The sequence below is a fragment of the Dipodomys spectabilis genome, unplaced genomic scaffold (genome assembly GCF_019054845.1).
Source record: "Dipodomys spectabilis isolate Male_0828 unplaced genomic scaffold, ASM1905484v1 ptg000175l, whole genome shotgun sequence".
In the NCBI taxonomy this organism is placed as follows: domain Eukaryota; kingdom Metazoa; phylum Chordata; class Mammalia; order Rodentia; family Heteromyidae; genus Dipodomys; species Dipodomys spectabilis.
Genome location: NW_024870852.1, coordinates 20736143 through 20751892, shown reverse-complemented (window position 1 = coordinate 20751892; position 15750 = coordinate 20736143). Strand labels below are relative to the sequence as shown.

Genomic DNA, 15750 nt, shown 5'->3' with positions numbered 1-15750 from the left:
TCTGTTCCATTCACCTCCTTGTCATTTGGAAGGAAGAGATGGCAGAGGAAAGGTCCAGAGCTCTGACACCATTCCCAGGATAACCGTCACAGGGGAACGATGGCCCCTCCTGACACTCCCCTGCTTTTCTCCTAGGACATGGCCAATGCCTTTGCACAGAAGCACCTCCGCTCCATAATCCTGAATGTAAGTTCCTGAAACACATGTCCTCTGCTAATGTTAATATAATACTAATATTATCACTATGACGGTAGCTAGTTACTGTTGAGAGGGGAGGACTTTCTTAGACTGGAAAGGCTTTTCTTTTTGTGCTTTTCTTATTGAATACTTAGGGAATTAATGTTTATTGCATAATCAGAATGTGCAAACTAGACAAGAACATTTGTTTAGGCTTGCATTTTCAGGGCAATTATTTGCTTATTGTTAAATAATTATTTTAGCAAAACTGTGAGTAAAGTATCTGGTGGGAACCACGTAAAGATTTCTGAGGTTTCAGTCTATTTTTGTGTGGTATGGGGCTTGAACTCAGGGACGAGCGCTGTCCCTTAGCTGTTTTCCTCTCAAGGCTGTCATGCTACCACTGGAGCCACAGCTCCACTTCAGCATTTTGGTGGTTGACTGGAGGTAAGAGTCTCATGGACTTTTTTTTTTTTTTTTTTACCTGGGCTGGCTTGAAATCACAATCCTCACATCTCAGCCTCTTGGTTACTTAGGATTACAGGCATGAGCACTGGTGCTCATCATGGAAAAGGTCTTTCTTGTAGCCCTCTGGGCAGAGGTATCTGGGAGGAAGTTTATCCTACCAGGAATCGCAGCATCTCCAGGGAGGAAGTGAGGCCATCTGAACTGCTCCTCACAACTCCAAAGCGTTCTATCCAGGATGAAATGTGAGAACAGCATGGAAGAGTAGAGCAGTTGGCCCAGCTTACACTGGTCATAAACGTGAGTCCCAGAGACACTGAAAGACTAGCGCGCTGTCCAGACCTGGTGCAGCACAGTGGTCAGTGCTTCCTGGAGCCTGGTGGTCAGGGGAGGACAGGAGCAGTGACCTGGCTTGCAGGAGGGGTCAGAGGCCTTTCAAAGAATGTCTTCAGCTGGGCCAGGAAGCCAGGAAGGGCCTGTGCCTGGGCAGGGTGGGGTGGGGAGCCAGTCTGTCATGAGGTTGCAGACCAAGCTCAGCCTTAGTCTCCTCACCCAGCTACAGTTTTAGGTGTGTGTCCTGAGCAGGGGAGAGGGGTGGGGAGAGGAGAGGCAGAGCTGAATGGTTGGAGAGGGGCCTGGAAAGACAGCGCCTTCCTGGTTACCCTGGGGTGGTGTGGGGTGGATCAAAGGAAGCAGTTTTAGCAGTTGTCAGAAATGAGAAAATGAGAGACCACAGTGGAGGAAGGAGGTGAACGAACACTCGAATACTCTACTCGAGGGTCAGGTGTGAAAGGCTGGGCGTGGGCGGGGCCGTGGAGCAGCTGGGCGCTGTCACCCTGTCTGCTCTGATCCTGAGCCGGTCGCCCTGCTGTGAACGGGCTCCCAGCAGCAGTCAGCAGGGTGCCCGGTACCTGTTGGGCTCTTTGGGCACAGCAGGGAAGGCCACAGCATTCAAGAGTAAGTGTGGAGGGAAGGAGTGACTTTGTCCAAAAAGAAATGTTCTCGTTCCCTGACTTAGGTAAACATCCCCTTTACAATAATGATTTAAAAAAGTTAAAAAAGAGAAGCGTGCCTGTACTGAAGTACAACAATGAAGCCTGTCGGAACTGTTATAAGAAGGCAGGAGTAGGGTGGTGGAGAGCGATGAGGGAGTGATTAGAGAGAGACTCATCTGGACACTGTCTGTTCGCATGGGTGGCAATGTCACAGCCCTCATTGATAAAACCAGTGCGCTGGTCAGCTGTTTTACACCTGCAGCCTGCCTGCCACTGGCTCCTCCCTGCTGGCCACCGGGTCACAGCCTGGCTGCCAGGCGGACAGGAGGCGCTCCAGGCAAACAGTGGGGCACTGGCCCCCAGCGACGGGGCGCGTGTCCTCCCATGCGTTGCTCAGCACTCCTGAGCCGTGGTCAGGCGCCCTCCTGTGTGGGGGATGAGGGTGCCTTCTACGGAGCAGTTTAATTACTTTTGAGACTTACTTGCCTTTATGGGGTTAGAAGTTCAGCTCACTTCTGGACAAACCATTTGAATCTCTATAGAAGACAACTCGGCTTAAATCAGGACTTAAAGCTCAGTCAGAGAATGGCTGGTGCCCACCCTCTGGTTCAGGCCTTCCCGCTATGGTTTAGGCTTGAACTCTGGGCCTGGGCACTGTCCCTCAGCTCTTCAGCTCAAAGGTAAGCGCTCTAACACTTGAGCTACACCACCACTTCCAGTTTTCTGGTAGTTAATTGGAGATAAGAGTCTCATGGACTTTCCTGCTGGGCTGGCTTTGAACCATGATCCTCAGATCCCAGCCTCCTGAGTAACTAGGATTACAGGCATGAGCCACCAGTGTCTGGCCCCACTGTGGTGTCTTTAGCTTGAGAAAGGGGGTAAAGGAAATGAAAACCAAGCACATGCTAACTTGCACCAATCTCCAGAGCTGTCTGGAAGGGAAGGGAAGGGAGAAGGGAGGCCTGGGGACCAGCAGGTTGGGAGAAGTCAGGTGCTAGAGAGGGAGGAGTAGAGGAAGAAAGGATGACAGAGGCACAAGATTAGGTATAAAGAGCCGGGTACTGCCAGCTCCCTCCTGTAATCCTAGCTACTCAGGAGGCCAAGATCTGAGAATCACAGTTCAAAGCCAGTCTGAACAGGAAAGTCCATGAAGCTCTTATCTTCAGTTAACTCCTAAAAAGCTGGAAGTAGAGCTGTGGCTCAAGTAGTAGAGTGCCAGTCTTGAGCTAAAAAGGTCAGGTCCTGATTTTAGGCTCTAGTACTGGCACAAAAAAGGAGAAGGAGGGTGGTGAGAGGCAGGAAAGCAGCGGCGCGGCCCTGCCCTGCACCCAGCCTCAGCCCCTGAGGCAGGGAGCACGCCCTTGGCCTGCAGTGAGTCATCCCCGCCTGAATGGGACCCGTTCATCCTCAGCCTCGTCTCAGGGGCCCCTCTGCCGGGAGGAAGCGTCCCCTGCCCCGCGCATTTCATCTCCAGCATGGATGTGGCTCTTCACAAAAACAGTCCGGGGCTGGGAAGGGGGCTCAGTGGTAGACTGTTGGCCTTGCATGCATGAGTTCAATTCCTGGGTTTGATTCCTCAGCACCACATAAGCAGAAAAAGCCGGAAGTGGGGCTGAGGCTCAAGTGGTAGAGCGAGCCTTGAGCTAAAGAGCTGAGGGACAGCGCCCAGGCCCAGAGAGTTCAGGCCCCACGACTGACCAAAACAAAAAACAAAAACCAGTCCATTCAGCCCAGGCCCTCTGCGTGTGCTTTTCCCAGCATGTGATCCGAGGGAACCGCCCCATCAAAACAGAGATGGCCCACCAGCTGTACGTGCTTCAAGTGTTGACCTTTAACCTTCTGGAAGAAAGGATGATGACCAAGATGGACCCCAATGACCAGGCAGGTGCTAAGGGGGCCTCTCTGGCCTATGGTGTGCTGTTTTCTCACAGCTGTGGTGCATCCCACACTCAGTCTGTTCAGGGCACACACATGTGTGCACTGTGTGTACTGCTGGCCCTGGGAAGTCCTGTGTGCTGGCTGAGGAATCTGAGCCATACCCACTTCTGCCCTGTGGTGGAAGTGATGCCCCACAAGAATTCACCATCTGCCCACCGTTTCTCTTCCTTGCTTCCTTGGCTGCTGATTCACCTGCCGCCTCTTTGTTCCCTCTCCAAGGCTCAAAGAGACATTATATTTGAACTGAGGAGGATCGCATTCGATGCAGAGTCTGACCCGAGCAGTGTCCCTGGAAGTGGGACCGAGAAACGCAAAGCCATGTACACCAAGGACTACAAGATGCTGGGATTTACTGTAAGTGCCTGGAGAGTGGCTGGCAGCAGGCTCCCTCCCTGGTGAGAAGTCCAAAGGCCCAACTGACAAAGCCCGGACAGCTTTCCCTTTCTAACGGGGGACAGCACACGGGTGGAGGGGCTGGGTGCTTGTTTTACAGAAGAAATCCAGCAGTGGGAGGACGTGGGAGGTCAGCCCGAGTGGCTAGAAGGAGCCACAGGATCTTTGCAGAGCTGGAGTGATCATTTCATGATAGAATGTAGCACGCTTGAGAGGTTAATTTGATCAAGTATATACTGCACGCCTGCTAAGTGCCTAGCAGCATGCTGGGTGCTAGGGTGCAAGAGGTACAGGCAGCCTCAGTCCTGTGCTGCAGGACCTCGTGGTCTGGCAGTGGACATGGGCAGTGGTTGGCCCTAGGTCCAAGGTGAGTGGTCTGCAGGTAGCACAGGGAGGAAGAGCAGGTTCCCCGGGTCATTCTGTACAGGGACTCCCCAACTCACATGAGGCATCTTAATTTCTCCAGAACCATGTGAACCCTGCCTTGGATTTCACCCAGACGCCTCCGGGAATGCTCGCCTTGGACAACATGCTGTACTTGGCCAAAGTCCACCAGGACACCTACATCCGTGTAAGGACAGTGGAGGGGTGGGGAGGACCTGGCCTGTCACTGCTGGTGTCCAGCCATGCCTTCCTCCCTCACTTCCCTGGTCACCCTTTCCTCTTCCCCCAGATCGTGCTGGAGAACAGCAGCCGAGAAGACAAACACGAATGCCCATTTGGCCGCAGTGCCATTGAGCTCACCAAAATGCTCTGTGAGATCCTGCAGGTCGGAGAACTACGTAAGTCCATGGCTCCCTCTCCTTCATCAGCCAGCCTTGTAGCCCAAGCCTGGTGAGACTGGCTGTGTCAGGGCTTAGATTCCATCAGCACTGACTGGTTCTTTTCTCTCTCTCTCTCGTGTGTGTGTGTGTGTGTGTGTGTGTGTGTGTGTGTGTGTGTACATACTGGGGCTTGAACTCAGGGCCTTGTACTCTTGCTTTTGACTTTTTCACTCAAGGATGGTGCTCTACCCCATGAGCCACAGCTCCTTTTCCAGTCTTTTGATAGCTAATTGGAGATGAATATTCATAGACTTTCTTGCCCAGGCTAACATTGAACTGCCATCCTTGAATCTCAGCCTCCCAAGTAGCTAGGATTGCAGGCCACTGGCACCTGGCTCTTATTTTCTTTTTTAATTTCGGTATGAACTGATCATCCATCTTATCCAGGCCTATGTGTTGGCCTAGGGAGCGCGTGGCAGGCGGAAGCAGGGCCCTGCATGGGGAAGCGGGGAAGGCTGCCCGTCCTGCGGCTCTTGTTCCTGACCCAATTCCGGACGGAAGCACAGCCCTTCTCTGTCACTTCCCTTCCACAGCCAACGAAGGGCGCAACGACTACCACCCCATGTTCTTTACCCACGACCGGGCATTTGAGGAGCTCTTTGGGATCTGCATCCAGCTGCTGAACAAGACCTGGAAGGAGATGAGGGCCACCGCAGAGGACTTCAACAAGGTCAGGGTCCCTGCCAGGCCCAGAGCCCTTGCCGCGGCTGCCAGTGTCCAGGGAATCCCTGGGCTGTGAGGCCGGCTTGGGCACACGGCAGAGGCGCTGCAGAGCCTGGCTCCTCCGCGGCCCCCAGGCCTTCGTCTGCACAGCGAGGCCGGCTCCTGTGCTCCTCCGGGGTCAGGACCGCGAGCGCAGCAGAGCAGCTGCGGTTAATGTGCCCTTGCTGGGGGTCCCTGTTGGAGCTCTGTGAGCCGCAGACATTAGAGACGGGAGGGGATGGCGTGCTGTGTGTCGTGGCGGTAGTGGATTACAGGCTTGGGGATTTCAAAGAGCCCTTTATACAGAGAACTGTGCTCAGGCCACACGGACAGGCTGGGAGGTGGACTGTGTAATCATTGGAAAGTAGTCAGGTGCATGCTGTCATCCCAGCACTCTGAGGCTGAGGCAGGAGGATCCTGAGTTCCAGGCCGGCCTGCCCTATACATAGCAAGACCCTGTCTCAAGAAAAACAAAACAACCTGGAAAATACAAAGGAGAAAAAAGTTACAGACACTGCCCCCACCCAACGGCAGCCATGTTTGTTTCCCTCCAGCCTTGTTCTAGGGACTTTGCTCCCTAGAACAAGCCCGCAGCAGCTGTCCTGCTTTGTCTTTGGTAGTTGTTGAGTTAGGGGAACTGGTGCTGGCACTAATTGCAGATAGGGCCTTGTGTTTTTCCCCAAGATTGGCCTTACACTATGATCCTCTTCCCATGGCCTTCCTCACAGCTAGGATGACAGGCAGGTGCCACCACGCCCAGCTTAATTGGTTGAGAGGGAGTCTTAATAACTTTTTGTCTTAACTGGCCTCAAATCACAATCCTCCCAATCTCTGCCTTCCAAATGTGAGTCTATGATCCCAGCAGAACTAGTCCTTTTTTTTTTTTTTTTTTTCCTGGGCCTGGGCACTGTCCCTGAGCTCTTCAGCTCAAGGCTCTTCTTCTTTTCTTTTTTTCTTTTTTTGTTGTTGTTGGTGGTGGTTGTGGTGGCGGTTGTAGGGTCTGAACTCTGGGCCTGGGCACTGTCCCTCAGCTCTTCAGCTCAAGGCTAGCACCTTACCACTTGCGCCACAGCACCACTTCTGGCTTTTTTCTGCTTATGTGGTGTTGGGGAATCAAACCTAGGGCCTCATGCATGCGAGGCAAGCACTCTACCACTGAGCCACCTTCCCAGCCCCTCATGGTGAGCTTTCTACCACTTGAGCACAGTGCCACTTCCAGTTTTCAGGTGGTTAATTGGAGATAAGAGTCTCACAGACTATCCTGCTCAGGCTGGCTTTGAACTGAGATCCTCATATATCAGCCTCCTGAGTAGCTAGGATTACAGGTATGAGCCACCAGCACCCGACTGCCTCCCCTTTTTTTTCCCGGTCATGGGGCTTGAACTCTGGGCCTGGGTGCTGTCCCTGTGCTCTTCAGCTCAAGGCGAGTGCTCTACTACTTGAGCCACAGCACCACTTCCAGTTTTCTAGTGGTTTTTATTGGAGATCAGAGTCTCACGGACTTTTCTGCCTGGGCTGGCTTTGAACTGTGATCCTCAGATCTCAGCCTCCTGAGTAGCTAGGATGACAGACATGAGCCACTTGTGCCTGGCTTTTTTTTTTTTTAAACACTATGCTTTGAGATGTAACACTTGAACCGTACCCACCAGAAGACAGGTCTTCCTTTCTCCCACGTTATAGAGACAAGGGCATAGAGGCCTGGAGTGTTCAGTGACTTGCTTAAGGAACAAATTAAGAGCCAAGATCAGAATTCATTTCTCTCTGCCTTGAAAATGCTGTGCTGATTCTAGATACCAGGGATTAGTTGAAGCCTCTGCCACCATCTGTCACTTGCCCTGAGTGTCCCTGAGAAAATCAGGACTCTTGGTAGTGCCTGCTCAGCTCGGGGCTTTTGGGAAAGTCGGTCATGGAGACTTGCCTGTGCACAGGGCAGCCTGTCCACCCATCTGAGCAGTGGCGTGAACTACCTCTTGCTGCCAGGTGATGCAGGTCGTCCGCGAGCAGATCACTCGAGCTTTGCCCTCCAAACCCAACTCTCTGGATCAGTTCAAGAGCAAACTTCGTAGCCTGAGCTACTCAGAGATCCTGCGGCTGCGCCAGTCAGAAAGGATGAGCCAGGATGACTTCCAGTCCCCGCCCATTGTGTAAGTACCAGCCCAGAGGGGCAGGGCGAGGGAGGGGAGGAGTGCTGTCCCAGAGGGGCCGTGGTGGGGCTGGCTGCTAGCTCTTCCTTCGGCCTGCCATCCTGGACCCTCTCTTATGGCCGTGTGTGCATCAGGGAACTGCGGGAGAAGATCCAGCCAGAGATCCTGGAGCTCATCAAGCAGCAGCGCCTGAACCGGCTGTGTGAGGGCAGCAGCTTCCGGAAGATCGGCAACCGTCGGAGGCAAGGTGCGGGAAATGAGCCCCAGGGGCCCCTGTCGAGCAGCCTGGCATGCCGTCCTTTCGCCCTTAGTCTGGTGCTGCCCGAGCTCACCTGCTTGTGCGCCTTCTGTTCCAGAACGGTTCTGGTACTGCCGCTTGGCCCTGAACCACAAGGTCCTCCACTATGGTGACCTGGACGACAACCCGCAAGGGGAGGTGACATTCGAATCCCTGCAGGAGAAAAGTAGGTGCATTTCTCTGGAGGGGTCATGGTAGAGAGCCAGTTCTGGTCCAGGCTGCTTCACGTTCAGTGTCTGGTCACCAGTGCTTCACCGCTGACCCTGGCTCGTCAGATGGTATGGAGGGAGAACCAGTGCATTCACAGGCCGCGAAGGGCCAGACAAGACTCCCAGGAAAGGATAGGAACAGAAGTGTCCAAGCCAGGCCCTGATTCAAATCCTGACTTAGCACCTAATTAGAAGTCTTTCATTAGTTACTTACTGTAAATTAATTCCCATTTCTGCCTTGCTTTCTTCTGCTGGAAGATGGGCCGGCACACTTCCCTCCTCTTAGGAGAGGACGGCCCCGGGGATGGTTGTGGGATGCCTCGAATACTGTGTGGCAGGCATTAAGCCTGTTAGCAGATGCCGCGCTGGGGGCTCTGCTGGCATTGCTGGGAAAGGCATTGGGGGAGTGTCCAGAACCCCCCATCTTGGGAAGGTGAAGCCAGGTAACCCCCCCCCCCCCCCCCAAACTTGAACACACCTCACCATGGTGTATAGAAGGAGAAAACAGTTCCTGGGCATGCTGTTGACAATGGCCTGAGCTGGCAGGAGAGCCTGGGCACTGCCGCTTCTGGGCACTCTGCCCAGGGCTTCCTTCCCAGCACCTAGGTGGACACCGGCCAGCTTGCAGCATAAGCTTCCAGACACTAATTTCCATCATTTATCAGTTCCTGTTGCAGACATTAAAGCCATTGTCACTGGGAAGGACTGTCCCCACATGAAAGAAAAAAGCGCTCTGAAACAGAACAAGGTAAGAGGAACGGGTGTCCTGCGCCCCAGCAGCTGACAGAGCCTGTACAGTGCCGTCCATGGTGCTGTGTTAGGTACCTGCTTGTTCTCTTTAAAGGTTTCCCAGCCATTGTGTTAAGATGAATTTTGAGACTGGGAACAGTAGTATATGCCTGTAATCCCTGCACTCAGGAGGTTGAAGTAGGAGGAGGATGACTTCCAGCCCAGCCCAGGCTACATAGTGAGACTGTCTCCAAAAAAAAAAAAATTGTGGGGGAGGGAGGGAGAAAAAGCGGGGAGGGGATGACAAGTTAGACAAGAGCTATAATCAGTTCCCTACCTATGTAACTGTAACCCCTGTGGACATCACCTTGACAATAAAACTAAAAAAAAAACAACATTGTTTTGAACACATATAAATATAAACACACCTCACCCTACCTCAGCAACCAGGGCACATTCTGCCATCCACTTCCTGTCCCTTTAACTTTGGAGGATATCCAAAGTGTCGTATTTCATCTGTGAATAATTTAGTATGTTTCTAAAAAAAGGGCTGTTTTAACATAGCCACATTATCATATTGTATTACTTACTATTGAATGTTTTACTCTGTTTTGATGACCACTGGTTGTTCTTGAATGTGATCATTTCTCTCATTAAAGAGTGGCTCACGCCTGTAATTTTAGCTACTCAGGGGGAAATCTGAGGATCCTGGTTCCAAGCCAGCCCAGGCAGGACAGTCTGTGAGATTCTTATCTCCAGTTAACTAGCAAAAACACAGAAGTGGAGGTATGGCTCAAGTGGAAGAGTGCCAGCCTTCCGAGGAAAAGCCAAGCAAGAGCAAGAGACCCTGAGTTCAAGCTCTAGTACCAGCACTGGGAAAAAATATGTAAAGGTTTATGTGTGTATGACTGCACAAGTGTGCACACACATGCATTCATTTTGTTTAAATTAAAAATAAGGTCTACAAGTTATAAGTCTGAGATTTCTTTTTTTTTTTTTTTTTTTTTGGGTCCAGTCGTGGGGCCTGAACTCTGGGCCTGGGCGCTGTCCCTCAGCTCTTCAGCTCTACCACTTGAGCCACAGCACCACTACTGGCTTTTTTCTTTTTGCTTATGTGGTGCTGAGGAATCGAACCCAGGGCCTCAGGCATGCAAGGCAAGCGCTCTACCACTGAGCCAACTTCCCAGCCCAAGTCTGAGACTTCTTTGGTTTCTTCCTTTTTTTTTTTTTTTGTCAGTTGTGGGGTTTGAACTTGGCCTAGGTGTAGTCCCTGAGCTCTTTCAGCTCAAGGCTAGAACTCTGCAATTTGAACCACAGCTCTACTTGTAGTTTTTGAGTGGTTAATCAGAGATGACAGTCTCACATAGATTTTTCTGCCCCGGCTGGCTTTGAACCGACTCCTCAGATATTGCCTCCTGAGTAGCTAGATTTAAAGGCATGAGCCACCAGCACCTGGTGCAAGTTTCTTCCTTTATAAGTTCTCCCTCTGTCTTTTCCATCTTTTTCTTTTTTTTATTTGTAGTTTATTAGTTGAAGAAACCAGGTTGCTTGTTCAGTAGTTTCCCACAGTGTGGTTTTGCTGATTTTCTCCCTGCGGTATAGTCGGACTCATTTCTCTGCCCTAGATCTTTAAATTGGAAGAGGGATCTGGAGGTTTGGTTTGGTTCAGGTTTGACATTTTTTCTTGCAAGGCCACGTTGTAGATAGTATAGAATTCTCCCAAGGGACCCATAGTGTCTGGTGTCTCTCTGTCACGTCAACAGACTGCTGCTGTTCAGGGCCTCCCGTTAGCAAGTTCAGGTCTGCAAGCAGGTGATGCTATGATACTCTCACACAACTGTTCTTCCTGTCTGCAAGCTAAACTGCCTCTGCAGATAAGCCTACTTCTGCTGGGCACCGGTGGCTCATGCCTGTGATCCTTGCTAGAGGCTAGATCTGAGGTTCAAGGTTCGAAGCCAGCCTGGGCAGGAAAGCCTGAGAGACTTATCTCTAATTAACTGCCAAAATTCTGGAAGTGGAGCTGTGGCTCAAGCGCTAGAGTGACAGTCTTGAAAAAGCTAAGGTACAACATCCAGGCCCTGAGTTCAAGGCCCAGGACTGACACACTCCTGTGTCTTTTTTATTCCCCAGTGGCAGAGTTGGCCTAAGGAAGGCGGGTAAATGCCCAGTTCTTCTTTTACACTCATAGCTGTAAGACAGGGACAGAGAGCTTTCTGGGCTCCCCTAGCAAGGACCAGATTGGTGCCTGGGGTTGGTTTTTAGTATTACTACAAGATTATGGAATTGGATTCCATCCATTGTGGCTATTTTGCTAATGTCCAAACTCTTAAGACTTCCCTGTGGGGGCTGGGAAGGTGGCTCAGTGGTAGAGTGCTTGCCTTGCATGCCTGAGGCCCTGGGTTCGATTCCTCAGCACCACATAAGCAAAAAGAAAAAGCTGGAAGTGGTGCTGTGGCTCAAGTGGTAGAGCGCTAGCCTTGAGCTGAAGAGCTGAGGGACAGCGCCCAGGCCCAGAGTTCAGGCCCCACAACCGGACCCAAAAAAAAAAAAGGACTTCCCTGTAGGAATTACAGCATACTCGAGGAAGAAAGCCAGTCCCTTTGAGTAATAAGAAATATATCTTTTAGGGGAACCTATACTCAAGGATTCGCATTCAAGGGGTCTGAGTGTTGGAAATGTCTTTTCTCCAACCTAGCTCCTGCTTGTTTGGGTGTTTTGTTTTGTTTTTCTTGAGATAATCTGTGTAGCCTGTCTCAGTTCCAGGCCTAGAACCCTGCCCCTTGAGTGCTGGGATTACAGGTGTGTGCCACCATGCCTAGCTTCCAATCCTAAAGTCTTACCGCATCTGTGTGATTTGGGTGGAGAGTAAAGGTTGATTATCACCCCCTCCCCCCAGGCCCACCCCTCCCCCTACATGTGTGCCTCGGAGGCCTGGTGACATCACAACCGAATCACTGCTTCTAATAACCGAATCCTTTCTCTTTTAGGAGGTGTTAGAACTGGCTTTCTCCATCCTGTATGATCCTGATGAGACCTTGAACTTCATTGCACCTAATAAGTACGAGGTGAGCTGTGTGCCACATGTGTTCTGTGAACAGTGGCACCACCATGGCTGTGGCTCCTGGAGGCAGGGGAGGAGCGGGCAGGACAGGAGCATGTGGGACAAGAGCAGGCGGGGCCGGAGTAGGCAGGAGCGCCCCAAAGCAGTGGCAGAGCAGGTGGTAAAGGCTCTTGGACACTGGCCTTCTATCTCCTGCTTGCCCTCTCCACATTAGTGTAGTGCTCACTATTAGAAGGACAGGTCTAGTTACTTCCTGAACACTAGGAGAATTGTCTTTTCAGTTTCTCTTGGCTTCCTGCCAAGTGGACCCAACAGGTAGGCCCTCAGGGCTGCCAGTGACCTTGAAGCCATAGGGATCTGGTGCAGACGAGGGCACAGAGTTCTACCTGCAGCCCTGGAAGGTACTGGGCATTAACTTCAGGGGAGACCCTGTGTGTCTGGGACTGGAGCGTCCAGTGGAGGACGTGTGTGTGTGTACACGTGGGTGTGCATATGCCTAGGTAGGAGGGTTTGAACTCAGGACCTAGGTGTACTCTCTTAACTTTTTCCCTCAAGACTGTTGCTCCACCATTTGAGCCACAGCTTCCCTTTGAACTTTTTGGTGGTTAGTTGGACATAAGATTCTCACAGACTTTCCTGCCTGGGCTGGCTTCAAACCGAAATCCTCAGATCTCAACCTCCTGAGTAGTGAGGATTTACAGGTGTGAGCCACTGGCATCTGGCTTCTGAAGGGTAGTCCAGGCTAGTCTTGAACTCATGATCTGGCCGCTCATCTTCCCCATTTATTACCGGTGCACCCACCATGGCCAGCCCAGTGGAGTTTTCCAGGCGGCCCTGAAGGACCGGTAGGGGCAGGGCGGTGAGCACGTGAGCAGGCACCACAGACCACTGAGGAGGGAGGGTGAGGAGTATATCTGTTCTCCCCTCGCATTACGAGACCCCAGCGAGTTTTTTAATTTACATTTTGAAACAAACTTGAGGTCTTTAGGTGCCCTTGCTGTGACTGACTCTTGTTCTTCACCTGTACCCTCAGTTTCTCATTTCAGGGGTGGCTTTGGGTAGGTGACCTTTGATAGCCTGTGTCTATTTGGCTGTATTAATTCATTGCTGTTTTTAGATTACATCTCATTGGGTTAGGAATGTGCCTTAGTGGTAGAGTGCTTGCCTAGCATGCATGAAGCCCTGGGTTCAATTCCTCAGTACCACATAAACAAAAAAGGCCAAAAGTGGAGAGTGTTAGCCTTGAGTAAAAGAAGCTCAAGGACAGTGCCCAGGCCCTGAGTTCAAGCCCTAGGACTGGCAAAAAAAAAAAAAACAAACTCATATGTTAAGGACTTTTAACATCAGCCTCCATAAAAACAGTCTCTTGAGGAAGCAGATTCCCCCCCCCCCCCCATCTTTGTGAATACCCCAGATCATAATGCCTGGACTATGCATGTCCCGAGGTGACCTGTGGCCCCATGTGACATTTCACACCTTGCCTGCAGTACTGCATCTGGATTGATGGCCTCAGCGCCCTACTGGGAAAGGACATGTCCAGCGAGCTGACCAAGAGTGACCTGGACATGCTGCTGAGCATGGAGATGAAGCTGCGGCTGCTGGACCTGGAGAACATCCAGATCCCCGAGGCACCACCACCCGTCCCCAAGGAGCCCAGCAGCTATGACTTTGTCTACCACTACAGCTGAGCCAGGAACCAGAGACCGCAGGACCAGGAAGGAACTGGGGCCCAGGAGACACACTCGCAGTCTGGTGCCTTGTCTTTCACCTGTACAAAATCTGTAGTGATCACGGTGGCCAGTGAATGCCAGCCTCTCCTCAGACCCACCTTGGGCCGCACAGAGCTGCTCCTGGTCCAGGGAGTCACGAAGGCAGGACACACTGCCCTCAGCACTGCAGAGCCTGGGGTGGGACCGTGAGGAGCAGGCCTCTGCCTTCAGTCCCAACTGGCCTTCACAGCAGCCACTCTTTTCTTCCTGTGCTTGCTCTCTGGTTGGCTGGGCCCCACAGGAGCCAGAGCTGGCCCAGGAAAGGCTGCCTGCGGAGCACAGGTGGGCTGGCTGTGGTGAGAGCCTTGAGTGACTAGCTTTGAGTGGCCCGCGCCTGAGACTGAGATCTGAGGACAGGCCTTGGGCCTTGGCTTTTGTCTTCATGAGGGCTCACTCCAGCCTCCTCTGGTGCCAAGATGCTGCTGCTTCTGAGCTTTGGCTCTAACATCTCTGGTTTCTAGAGCTATCTGATCTCTCTTGCCCTTGCAGGTATCAGGGCAGATGGAAATTTCTCCTACAAGCTCAGTTCCTCATCCTGGCCAGGCAGAGACCTCTGGGCCAAGTCCTGCCCTCGGTCTCCAGGAATGCATCAGGGAAAGCCTGGCTGAAGCCGGGGCCTAGACTGGTGAGGTCTCAAGATTGTACAACCTTTGTCCCTAGGTTTATCTTTTTTTCTCCGAAGGGCACATTCTTCCCCCAGGAATTTCCATCCCCTCCAGTTTGCTTTCCTTTGGCCTTCTAGACTCCAGGAAGTCTGCCTTCCCTTCCTGTCCTCCCTGGCACCGTGGTATCTGCCGTTGGCCATGATTTCAGAAAGCTGACTAAGAGCACATGTATTAGCATGGTGGCATTCCATTCTGGCAGCCTGGCATGGTAGTACCACCAATGAAGAGTGTACTTTATATTTTCTTTACTCTAGGCCATACTTATGCAGACATGTATATATATTTATAGAAGATCTACCTATCCTAGGATGGAATGTTTGGGGGAAAATAAAATTGAGGGTTATAAAAAAGTATTACTTCCAATTGTAAGGTGAGAATGTAACCAGAGACCTGGCAGGAGCTTCCTGTCAGTAACAATGTTTTCAATAAATACTCTTTGCTGTACCAACCAGTTCCTACTAACACTATCTCTGTACTGACCCAAGGGCAGGGGTCACCTAGCAGCTTTCATTTTAGTGTGCCTGGAGATCTCAGAGCTCCAGTTGGAGCCCTTAGCCCCTGTCCTCCCCTTCCACACCCACCCTGTCCCCATCACACAGACACACACCTGCTGGCTACAATGCTCAGATTGTTGCACCGGGACAAAGCGTTTCCTGCTTGGCACTGCTGGGAAGCATGCTCATTCTACACCCCCACCAACATGTCCTCCCTCTTTTCTCTGCCAAGGACACAGCCAGGGAACAGCACGAGTACTTGTGCCTTAAAAGAAGACACATTCTGCACCCTGCGTGTGGCCTGTGCTTGGTGCCCAGCCTCCCCAGCTGGTGATTTAGTCTGTTGCTCCAATCTGCAGCCTTGGTAGCTGGGAGATCTGAACAAGAACAGTGATGAAAATAGACTCTTTCTCTTGCCTCTGAGAGAACGGGGTGAGGGCAGTTCTTTCAGAAGGCATAGAAAGTACATCCAATTCAGACCTAGGGAAGCCAAAACCTTGGCTGTGATGGGTACCATTGTAGGCACTCGGTAAGCACTGAATGAACTGCACTGAATGCCTGCATGGTGCTCCTGGCATTGCCAAGGGCAGCAGTTTGCTAAAGCATTGCTTACCCTGGCCTGGAGCCTCCTGTTCTCAGGGGCCAGGAACCCAGCTGAGTCACTTGCAAGGACCCCTATTTGCAGCCAGCCCAGGAGGAGGCTGGAGGAGGAGGAAAAGCACAAAGCTGGGTTTCCGTGTGCAGCCTTGGCCTCTCAGACTTGACGGCTCTCTGTCTGCCGGCACATCTTTTAATTCATCCTGCAAGATGAATTAGGTCTGGATCTCTGGGCTGGCATTTTGGAGCCACGACAATCTGTCTCTTGTCTACTTAACCCCCTTCCCCCC

General features: G+C 51.8%; 1 protein-coding gene across 2 annotated transcripts in view; it reads left to right on the top strand.

Annotated features, from left to right (window-relative positions):
• Elmo2 (engulfment and cell motility 2) overlaps window positions 1-14820 on the top strand; it is a 39598-nt gene extending 24778 nt beyond the window's left edge. For both annotated transcript variants that reach the window (XM_042694272.1, XM_042694274.1), the window contains 12 exons: window positions 136-186; window positions 3396-3518; window positions 3795-3929; window positions 4435-4539; window positions 4642-4750; window positions 5326-5462; window positions 7475-7638; window positions 7773-7885; window positions 7995-8102; window positions 8811-8893; window positions 11862-11939; window positions 13423-14820. In XM_042694272.1, the coding sequence (XP_042550206.1) occupies window positions 136-186; window positions 3396-3518; window positions 3795-3929; window positions 4435-4539; window positions 4642-4750; window positions 5326-5462; window positions 7475-7638; window positions 7773-7885; window positions 7995-8102; window positions 8811-8893; window positions 11862-11939; window positions 13423-13623 (1407 nt within the window). In that variant the 3' untranslated portion in view covers window positions 13624-14820. The remainder of the gene's footprint in view (window positions 1-135; window positions 187-3395; window positions 3519-3794; window positions 3930-4434; window positions 4540-4641; window positions 4751-5325; window positions 5463-7474; window positions 7639-7772; window positions 7886-7994; window positions 8103-8810; window positions 8894-11861; window positions 11940-13422) is intronic.
• Window positions 14821-15750: the final 930 nt, after the last annotated feature.